This window comes from Tupaia chinensis, unplaced genomic scaffold, assembly GCF_000334495.1.
Source record: "Tupaia chinensis unplaced genomic scaffold, TupChi_1.0 Scaffold147433_1, whole genome shotgun sequence".
NCBI classification, from domain to species: domain Eukaryota; kingdom Metazoa; phylum Chordata; class Mammalia; order Scandentia; family Tupaiidae; genus Tupaia; species Tupaia belangeri.
Genome location: NW_006207284.1, coordinates 2,354,220 through 2,366,228, shown reverse-complemented (window position 1 = coordinate 2,366,228; position 12,009 = coordinate 2,354,220). Strand labels below are relative to the sequence as shown.

At 36.2% G+C, this 12,009-nt stretch overlaps 1 protein-coding gene across 1 annotated transcript in view; it reads right to left on the bottom strand.

The window, feature by feature from the left end:
* R3HDM1 (R3H domain containing 1) overlaps positions 1–12,009 on the bottom strand; it is a 180,653-nt gene that overhangs the window by 98,520 nt on the left and 70,124 nt on the right. The window contains 4 exon segments of the mRNA XM_027768764.1: positions 350–643; positions 3,724–3,825; positions 7,254–7,405; positions 10,398–10,652. Of these exon segments, the coding sequence (XP_027624565.1) occupies positions 350–643; positions 3,724–3,825; positions 7,254–7,405; positions 10,398–10,652 (803 nt within the window).

The window sequence follows — 12,009 nt, the reverse complement described above, 5'->3', positions numbered from 1 at the left end:
CTCTTTCTCTCTCCTCTCTCTTTGGTCAAATTAAAATAAAGTTAAATAAAATAATTCTTAAAAAAAAACAAAACAAAACAAAAATTACACACACACACACCTCTTAGAGCTGGAAGGAAATTCCAAGGTAACATATAGTTAGTTTAGTCATCTAATGAAGTGTTTACCTGCCATGTGGTTGTTCAGCATGTGCTTGAAAATATTCAGAGGCGGGATGACAACTACATCCTTTGTTTATGTACTCTCACAAATCCTCTCCATGAGATTTAAAAAATTAAGTTCTTTGAAGATAAAACAGATCTTAAACGAGAGACTCCCCTGAGGGAGGTAAGACAAGAAAGCACGGTACCTGTGGTGAGGGCTGCTGGAGATACCCCTGCTGCTGGAGCACAGTCTGACTGACGGGATGGCCAGAGGCAGAATACCCAGCAGTAGGAACTGGCTGCCCAGGTGGCAGTGGGGGAGGAGGAGGAGGTGGTGGCGGTGGAGGATGTGGTGGAGGGGCAGCCGTCACGATATACCCAGACTGCTGTGGGGACTGGAGAACAACAGTAGACTGGAACATGGTGGCATGAGGGTCAGACCCATCGGTAGATGGCTGGCGGCCAAGACTCATTTGGCTAAATTGGGACCCAAGGTTATCCTGCTAAAAAAAGGAAAAATCAGAGATTAGTAAACCTTCCATACAGGAGCCAAATTTACCAAAGAATGTACTTCCTGTGTTTTTACATGAGGTGCAGTAGTATATTATGGGACTCATATATCATGTATGATGTACCCGAAGATCAGCTTCAAGAATATAAGAGCTCTAACACAGGAAGGCAGTAATATTATAATGCTGCCATCAAAATTATTAATAAAATAATTCTAAAGGAAATGGACAGTATGCAGAAAAGAATAAGGTACAACCACATTTTACTTTGAAAACAAAAAGACATTCATTTAAATGAAGATTAAAGGCACATTAGGAAGATAGACGTGAAGCTGAACGGTTTTATATTATGTAATTAATGTTTTCAGAAAGACAGGACTGTGAAGATGAGGTAATGAGCAAGGTATTAATTACTCTTACTTTAAATTATTCCCCTTCTTCCTAGAAAGCAAGATTCAGGTTCTATGTATCTTTTAAAATTCAAAGCTATCTGCAGAAATATAATTTATAAAATGAACTATTCAGACCTTTCTTTAATCTCTCAAAAAATAATTTGGCTATAAATTCTATTCTTTCCTAGTGATTTTGAATCTGCTCTCCTGAAGTCAGATATTAGAAAAATATAATCCAAAAAAACCAATTTTCTATCTCTTTCGCTACTTGGCGATTAACCAATGGTGCCCAGAAAAAATAGGGGTTAGGACTGGATCAATGTTTCTCTGATTCTACAGCATTAGGACCAGGTCTAATAGTTTCAAAATATGCCACCAAAATGACAACGCAAGGTTAAAAAGGAATTCCCTGCTCCCAGGGAGCTACAGATTGGACCCAATATATATCACATTTTGTTAATAGGTCAACAATGAAAAAAGTAGCTTTAAAATTTGTGGCATTTGAGTTGTTAAATCAAAGCTGATATATCTGTAATTCCTAGAATCTGCTGGAGTTTTCAAAGTAAACAAGGCTATGAAGAAGAAAAAGGAATTGAAAAGGAGGAATCTGATTTACTGATTTAAAAAATGTGGTTTTACTTTTTCTAAATGGTAACTCTGACACACTGGAGCACTATTAACCGAATTCAACAAATGGTTTACAAAACATATACCTACTAGTTGCAAATACAAATAGAGACAAATATTTTTTTAAAATGATACTATAACTATACACTACTGTCAAATCATTTTTGAAAAAAAGCTATCTTCTTATTCCAATGAAAATTCTACTTTCCATAATATTTTTGAAGGTTTTTTATTTTTTGCTATTCTTTTCTGGATGCTTTTTTCTTTCTTTCTTTCTTTCTTTCTTTCTTTCTTTCTTTTTTGTTTTGCTGTAAGGCATGTGCACTTATCAAAGAGAAATAGAGAAAGTGAGAAAGCGCCCCCCCCCCACAGTGGGGGGATAACCATGCTGCAATTCCTTCTCCTCTTGGGATTTTGGGCACATCTACACAAATTTGCAATTGTTTTTCAAGCCACTGAGTTTGGGATTATAACCATGCAGTTGGCCATGTGGGATCCAGCTGCCTTAACCACTATGCCACAGAGCTGACCCTCTGGACATTTTTCAGTGCTAGTCAAATCTCATTTTTTCCAACTAGAAGTGCTTTTTTTTTCTAAAGAGATTTTTGCTATACGTGTTGAGTGTTTGCTGAAGAAAGAGAGAGAGAGAGACAGAGAGACAGAAAACGAGAAGTTCCTCCCTGGGGGGATGGCCATGCCACAACCCCTCCTCTATTGTCTTCTCAGAATTTTGGGCATGCACACACACACATGCTCTGTGGGAGTTTCAAGCCGCTAGGTCTGGGACTAGAACTGTAGTCAACCATATGGGAGTCCAGTGATGTAATCATTACACCATCTGCTGGTCCCTGGAAGTGATTTTTGAAAAGCATTCTGAGGCTGGTAAATAATGTTGCTCTAGCTTAAAATGCAAAACACCCCAGAAAAACAAAGTGCTTCTGAAAATTGTTGAGAATGATTTGTAGATAAGACTACTGGTAATCAGATTTGGAAAGTGATTTAAAAAATGTGATGGCCTTATAGTCTGGAAAATAATGGTATCAGAAAAGTATGTAGGCTGAGGCCAGCAGGTGGCATGGTGGTTAAGGGCACTGGATTCCCACATGGCCAACCACAGTTTGAGTCCCGGACCTAGTGGCTTTTTTTTTCCCTTTCTCTCTGTCTCTTTTGTCAAAAAAAAAAAAAAAAAAAAAAAAAGTGTATAGGCTGTTAGAGAAATTTTATTTAAGAGGAAGCAACTAACACTCATACTAGGCACTATATAGAAGGTACTTCACATTGTGATCTTATATGCTTAGTAAATACAGAAGTCACACAGCTAACACATCACCGGTGCTCAGTGTGAGATCATATTGAAAGGCATAATTTAGGGAATATTTTAGATGAAAGGAGGTACTATTCCTTCAGAGTTATAGATTAAATATTGCAATTGTACTTAGGACAAAGTCTTCTGTTGGTATTAGCAATAACTCACCCTAATCACTGACCTACAGAGCTAGGAAGAAAACAAAAAGGGTAAGCTTAGATGAAAATTATTATTCCAGGATTTCATAGACCCTGCACTGACCTCAATGAGAAAAGTAGCTGAAACATCTTAAACTAGAATAGCTAATTGAAAATTAGTTCATCATGAAAAAGTGGGAAGGGTCACTATAATAATATTTATTACAAACCATAAGCAGTATTTTATGGAAGAGAATAAATTATTTCTAATATGGGTTAGAAATACTTTAAGGAACCAGCAGGTGGTGTGGTGGTTAAGGCACTGGATACCCCATGTGGCTGACTTTGAGTCCCGGACCTGGTGGCTTGCTTTCTCACTTTCCTTCTCTTTCTGTATCTGTCTTTCTCTGGTCAAATTAAAATAAATGAATGAATGGATAAAATTAAATAAATACTCTTTTTAAAAAAGGAAACACTTTGAGTACACATGTGTGCCTAACTCTAAAAAAACAAATCACAAAAGGTCATAACACATCAATCACATTCTTAAGCATTCAGCACACATCCACCCGCAGAAACAATACAGGAGGTGAATAAGAGATATAGTACCACGGAGTATTGCTGGGTGGGTGAGACTGGCAGGATGGGGGATGGGTAAGGGGCTGTAGAGTACTGAACAGGCTGTGAAGAGGACTGCAGAGGACGAACAGGCTGAAGAATGACAGGTTGGCAAACAATGTTAATGTCGGAATAAAAAGTTAGAAGAACTGCATAAAATGGAAATTTATACACTTTTCTTGGCAATAGCTTTACTTAATATATAAAGTCACTTGAAATATACAACAATAAAGATAACAACAAAAAACAATACTGATTGAAGAAACTACAGAATAAAGTTTTTGAGAATATACATATGCCTTAATTTGCTATATAATTAGGATAATTTTTGTGTGATAAAAAACTTCTTTATTACACATTAACTGACACAGGTAATTTAAGCATTTCAAATTCTATTACTGATCCAAGAACCCTAGGCTACGTCAGTAAAAGCAAAACTGCTTATCCTTATCTCTCAGTTTTTATGAAGAGGCTGTCTTATTCTGCTATATAACACTAAATTATAAATGAAAAAAATTATTCATTTTTACTATTAGACCATAGTAACTTACATAGTATTTATGCCAATTACACAATTACTACATTTGATAAGGTATGGTTAAATACTCCCTTAGAGTCAAAGTTCCTAAATTTTATTTAAAAAAAAAAAAAAAAGCATTTTGGGTACTATTAAGAGTAACTACCTAAAGAACAACTTATACCGTATACAGACACATTCCCACATAAAAACACATCTCTTCCATATAAGAAAGATAAACACATTCTTTGTAACAAACCACTTTTTTATTAAAAGTACATATTAGAGCTGAGAACTAGTTACTTGAAATCTTTGGCCACTAACGAAATATTCGTGTGTCTCAGGAAAAAAAAAAATTTATGCTTCCTAGGGGTACTGAAAAAAGGTGTTTTAAAAAATGAAACAAGCCTCAGTCACTTCTAAATCTTTGGAATGCAGCTGGTTATTTATAAGGTAACATTGGCCTGTGATTTATTTTCCCAGTTGTATATTTATATAGTTTATTACAAAGGAGTAATAAACATACTGGTTCAAATACTACTGTAATCTACTTTAAAGGTGGTAATCAGACTAACATAAATTATGTGACTTGTAGGTGGCCACAAGTGCATAGATGAGAGATTAGTAAACTTCAACTGCTCCCAGAGAGAGATGCCCTCAGAAATTGTACTCACAAGAGATAAATGACAATGTTCTCTATTCTTTCTGGCAGCTATTTTACCAAAGTGTGCCTAAAGAATTTTGTGGACTTGGGACCAGCAGTTAGCGTAATGGCTATGTCACTGGACTCCCATGTAGTTGACCGCGGTTCGTGTCCTGGACTTGGTGGCTTAAAACTCATGCTGGGCGCATGTGCGTGCGTGCCCAAGATCCCGAGAGGAGAATGGAGGAGAAGGGTTTGCGGCGTGGCCATCCCTCCTGGGGGGTGATTTCTCTCTTTCTGTCTGTCTGTCTGGCTGGCGAGTGCACGCGCCCTATAGCAAAAACCTCTCAAAAAAAATTTTTTTTTGTGGACTATACTTTTTTTGCTTCGTGTGCAGATAACCAAAAATCATTTGAAAAGATAATTTTAATTTTATTGATGGACAGTTTTTTTAGCCAGCAGCATTTTTCAGAAGACTTTTAAAATAATTAAACCATCTGAATCTGTTGTTTTCAACCTATAAATTCAAATAGAGGAAACCTAATGGTTATATGTGGTATCATTTACACTATTAATATCCACATGTAACACCATTACACAAATAATCAATGTTAAAATTCAAAGGAAAAAAATAGGCTTAGGTAAGCTTAGGATGCAGCCAAAATAAATCTAGAACTAAAATGAAAGCACTAAAAAAAGTGAAAGCTACAAGATCTATTACTTCTGGTTTCTCACAAACCTCTTGACTAGAAATAAACAAGCTTTCCAAGAATGACAGCTCATATTACAATGAGGTGCACACCTTTAGACATTCCAAGGATAGGCTATTTGATGTGTTACTAAGTGAGATAGCCATTAAGATATTACTTTCTGCTAGACAACTTGACCTCCTATATAAGTGTGAGATAAAATGAAAGCTTTACTCAGCTAGAGGATAAAAGAAAGTACTATGAGTAGCAACGCTATAAACTAATGTCTCCCAGAATGTCAAATGGTAATAAGAAAACTGTGGGCTAGAAAACTGACTGATCAAAGTGAAATTCTGACATCACTTAGGAAGAAAATGTCTTAACACTTCCTTTTTTTGAGAGGTTTTTGCTATAGGGCATGTGCGCTTGCCAGAAAGACAGAGAGAGAGAGAGAGAGATAGAAAGCAAGAAATCACCCCCCGGGCGGATGACACGCCACAATCCCTTCTCCTCTGTTCTCCTTTCATGATCTTGGGCATGCACACACATGCGCCCAGCATGAGTTTAAGCCACTGGGTCAGGAACTCGGATCCTGATTGACTACATGGGAATCCAGTGACATTGCCATTATGCCAACTGCTGGTCCCAACACTTCCTTTTTCTATGTGAACTGCAACTGGCTGCAAAGCAACATCCACTTCAACTGACTGGCTATGTTGTATGTTCAAGAAATATAGTCCACCTAAAGGCTTCAGAAATCACAGCATAATTTTGTTCAGTTATTTGAAATTTTGTGAATGAATTATCTGAATATGTAAAAGACTGATATTGAGCATCACTAGTTCACTGGGTCTCTTTCTGTAACCAATGATGACTACCTCAAACAATTGAAGCAATGCCACAAAATGATCAGTCATGGAGTGTGATGCATACCCCAAGAATTCAAATAATTGCTCATTATGGCATTTGTTTCCAAAGTAGGCTGCCTATACCTTCGTTTAGAATCATCTCTTTAAACAATATCAGACAAAGTTATTGGTAAGAGATAATAATTTGAAATATATAACCATAAATAAATCCTTACATTTTATTTTGAAGTTGCTGGACTAACATTATTTCTACTGAATTGAATAAAAATGAAGCCAATTGAAAATTAGTCCTACAAAAACTGCCTGGTGAAATTAATAATACTGCAAATAAAATACTGATAACAAAATAAAGAGAAACTCTTTGGGACCAAGTTGAATGAAGCCAAAGCACTGAAGGGCAGGGAAATAATTGTATGTAGCCCAAATACTTGTGGAACAGATGGAAGAGTACCTTGCAGAACCTGAGCAACCCATTATCTATTTTTAACTGCTTGATCTGTTAACTTTTAAAACAACTCAATGGGCCAATGTACAATGTTCATTTTAATTTTATTCCTCTTCCTGTCTTTTTCCTGCTGTGGCTTAGGGATAAAATATTCACTGTATAGGCTCATAAAACAGTATTTACTAATGTTAGATGAAAAGCCCTTAATCCTTTCTTCCCGTGACTAGTGAATGGGACATCTCTATTGGGAGAATATTAAAGTTTGAAGAGTTACTTCATTGGGCTATCTAATTAGTGCATTTAGTTCCAAATATAAAGGCAGTTGGATTTCACATTATGTAATCATGCATATGAGCACCTGTGAGAACATGTGATTAGCTGCTGGTTGTTGAGGTGGTGGGGGTGGCAGAGATGGCTGTGGAGGTCCAGGCACTTGGGTTCTAATTGGTTGTGGAGTCATAGGAGGGTTATACACAACTGGACTCCCATCTGGATTTATGAAGGGCTGACCTGAAAAATTTAAAAAGGAGGAAAATCCATTTTACAATAGACACTGAAAATAGGTCACTGTACCAGCAATTTACAAAATATGTCCCCATCCCTTAATGACAATTCCAAAACTCCCAATATTTTAAAAACCAGAAGATCTTAGTTTAGGAAGAAGCCTAATCTGACATAAGGATATTAATAATCTTTACTTTCCTCCGTTAGAGTAAAAATTCGAATGTCTTATGGCAGGTTTTACTGCCTTATACTGGACCAAGTATAGTTTATAAAATATGATATTTTCTGAAAAACTCTGAATTATGAAATGCACTTTGCCCAAGGGGTTCAGTTATAGGACTGTGGTCCTACAGGGCTGTAACATATTCAGTTTAGAGAAAATATTGACTTCAAGATGCTATAAAAATTGAATGACACATTGCATATATTTTACCAGTAAAATTAAAATGCTATGAAAATGAAAACGAAAACTCTTTGAAGACTGTGACCTTGATAGCGGAATCCTTATTTACATCTTGAAAATGTTAAAGGTTGTAAATAATTGTTTTAATTCCAAATAATGATTAAAACTCTAGTAAGCATTATTTATTGGTGAGAGAGAAAACTAGAGAAAATTTGGTACTAATTTTGAGGCTTTTTTTTTTTAAAGGTTTTTATCTTTTATTCACGTGTGTGTGTGTGTGTGTGTGTGTGTGTGTGTGTGTGAGAGAGAGAGAGAGAGAGAGACCCTCCCTAGGGTCTGTTTACATGCTGTAATCCCCTTCCTACAGTCCTCCAGCCCTTTGGATCTCAGGCATTCACACACGCACCAAGTATATTTCAGGCTGATGAGGTTGGGAGTCAAACTATAATCACTATATGGGATTCAGCTTTTCTTGAGTGGTACATAGCCAGCCCAAAGCTTTGTTTCCTATTGCTTACTAATTATTGCTCTATGTGTATGTAAATATTTTAAATATTTAAGTAAAACAAATATTACTCTATATGCATTCTAAGCAACCTTTTCTCATAAGAATCAGTAACAGGTTTTTGGGAGTAGGAAAATAATCGACAATAGATTTTAAAAATGCCTATAATCTTGGGACCAGCAGTTAGTGTAATGGCTATGTTGCTGGACTCCTACGTAGTTAACCGCTGTTTGCGTGTCGGACCCAGTGGCTTAAAACTCACGCCGGGAGCGTGTGTATGCGTGCCCAAGATCCCGAGAGAAGAATGGAGAAGGGACTGTGGCGTGGCCATCCCCCCTTGGGGGTGATTTCTCACTTTCTGTCTCTCTGTTTCTCTCTGTCTGGTGAGTGAACACACCCTATAGCAAAAAAAAAAAAAAAAAAGTAATTTAAGGATTGTTGGAAAAATGTCTGATACACTCTGAAACACCAAAGAAATCATTTTAGACTCATTTAAAATTAAAAATACAATTCAATTTCAGGTTGATAAGTTTATTGTTTTTGTTTTTTTTTTTTAAAGTTTTGCTATAGGAAGTATGCCCTAGTTGGGGGTGAGGGGGTGAGAGAGAGACAGACAGAGAGAAGAAAAGTGAGAAATCACTCCCTGGGGATGGCTACAATGCAATCCCTTTTTCTCTAGTCTCCTTGGGATTTTTGGGCACACATGCATATGTGCCTGGTGTAATTGTCAAGCTACTGGGTCCAACTTGAATCACACAGTTGGCCATGAGAGATCCTGCACCCTAACTGTGCCACTGCTGACTCAGGTTGGCATGTTTTTAAATCACTTCATAAGCCATTAAATATTCCGTGTTACCAAGACCATATTAACTAATGGGTCTTGAATGAAAAAAAATACTATGAAATAGTAACTTACTAAATTATCTTATATCTTGCTCCAGAAAAACCAGAGTTTAATAATACATTATACCAGAAGAATAAGATAACTCCTAAGCAAAACTGAATTTCTTAAAAATAAGTTATTTATTCTAATTTAATTATTATAATAGAAACAAATGTTCAAATACCTTATGTTAAAAAGGTAAGGGGGCCAGCAAATGGCATAGTGGTTAAAGCACTGGACTCCCATTGGGCCAACCATGGTTCAAATCCTGGACCTGGCAGGACCTAACATAACGATAACTGCCCGATGTGATTTTTCAATATATGTGTGTGCTTAAAATCCCAGAAGGAGGAAGGGACTACAGTGTGGCCATCCTTCTCAGGGGGTGATTTCTCACTGTCCCTCTCACTGTCTCTCTCCAAAGAGCACATGTATCCTATGGCAAAAAACTTTATAAAACCGAAAACTAAAAGTATTTTCTTCTATATAAATATTTTTTGCCAATCTATTTAGTGAAATGTAACTTCACATTTATGAGGTTCAGCATTCTTTATTTGTAAATGAGGATTTCATTTACTTAACAGAGTTTTAATGATAAATAAAGTATTTAGGGGATCTGACACAGTACCTGGTATACAAAGTAAATGCTCGATAAATGTAAATTATTATTAGCTACCAGCCAAGAATAAGAATATGGGTTGTCAATATTAATTCATCATGAGTACTCATTTTATTAATTATAAAATGCCCTTAGCATTTTCTTAGAAAATGATCCACCATATTCTGAGCAAAAATTAATTCTAGTTTTCCTCCCAACTTTATTACAATAATGCGTAAGAGCTGCTTACTTGGTCTTTCTTCCTATAATGCATATTATTTTGTCTAGGATAAAATTGTTCTATCAAATGAAGTCTTTCAAAGGTAGTTGTCTCATTTCTAGAAAATGAATCCTCTTTAATTATGGTCAGGCCATTATCTGGCCTAAAAGGAGATGCCATAGACATTACAAGGGGAAAGTTGCTTTCCAATGTCTTTTAACACTTTCTAACTTAATGTGTTTTTATTAAATTTCTCAAAAATTGTTCAATATCAATGAAAAACAAAAATCTGACAACGTATATAGACAATATATTTAATAAGTATCCAATACTTTTCATGTAAGTCCTGTTATCTCAACTGAAATAAACACCCTTTTCTGGATACCAACCTGTTTGTGGGTTGATCAGAATACTGCCAGGTGGTATGCCTGCCGCTTCCAAGGGAAGCAAAAAGAAGCTAGTGCTAGGAGATGCGACTTGCCCATTTAGGCCACCATCAAAGGAAAGAGAACTATGAGTGCTGACAGTTGGATAGACGACAGGTGCGCCATGAGAAGACTGGCTGAGAGCTGTACCTGGAAGAGGCTGCTGGATGTGAGAAAGAGAGCCAGTAGATGACCCTACACTACCAGAAGACTCAGAACCTAGGAAAGGAGTAAAGGAAAACATGGATTTTTTTAAACCTTACATAAAAATACAGGTTTCAAAAATGTAACCATAGAATTCACATTGCATAACACACAGTTACCACATAAAAGCATTAGTTATTTTTAATTTACTGTCGAATTTCGCTTACCCTCCCAATCAAGATAAGTTTAATACAGCAAACTGACCACACAGTTAGAGAAGTCATAACCAATGCATGCAACTTAAGCAAATTTGTAGTATCACCAGCCACAGACAATCACAAAAAAGCACATTATCTACATTTGCAAAATGACAAAATTCTGTACATTTTACCTTTTAGATTAACACCTAGGAATATAAAGATTACAATTCCCCAAAGGAAAAATAACTTAGTACAGACAAATAACCCAAACCTCTTATATGAGAAACCCCTTAGGAGTACACAGAAAGATTAAAAGTAGTACAGGAAATAGCAGAATTGACAAATTCTTAATATAGAGAAACAATGATCAAGTTTCATGATAAAATTTCTGTTCTCAGTAAATAATAATAGCATCTTCTTATATTATAAAAGTCAACTTTTGGGACCAGCAGATGGCATAATGGCGATATTGCTGGACTCCCACATAGCCTACTGTGGTTATAGTCCTGGACCCAGTGGCTAAACTCACGCCAGGCGCATGTGCATGTGCGCCCAAGATCCCAAGAGGAGAATGGAGAAGGGATTGCAGCGTGGCCATTCCCTCTACAGGGGTGACTTCTCGCTTTCTGTCTTTCTGTCTCTGTCTTTCTGGCGAGTGCGCACACCCTATACCAAAAACCTATCTCCCCTCAAAAAAGGTCAACTTTTATTTATTTATTTCATCTAATTAAGGGGCAGAAATAGTATGGAAAACATTCCAAGTACTTATATTAGCATCTGCTTAAAATTTACTTCCCATTGAACTTACTAATTTGCCGATTGATTCTGAACTACTTTCATACTTACAATCTATTTTATTTTTTATTACTTGAAAATGTCCTTGAGTTATAATGAAAGAAAAAAAGGTTTAGATAATATACATAATTAGATTTTTAATAAAGGAGTTAAGTCTTGGATGGAGAATTAAGTTTTAATGAATGAAATAAACAACTATGATACACTATATAGTACGACAGCTTCTATTTTAAGCTGCACCAAAATGACTCTTGATAAAAACTATATCAATTAACCTTAGCAATTTTTGACGATTACAGAAGGGTTAATTATTTCTTTCAAGGGGCTGACAGGTGGTGTGTTGGTTAAGGTGCTAGATTCCCATATGGCTGACTGCGATTTGAGTCCCAAACCTGGTGGCTTGCTTTCTCTGGTCAAATTGAGAATAATAATAATAA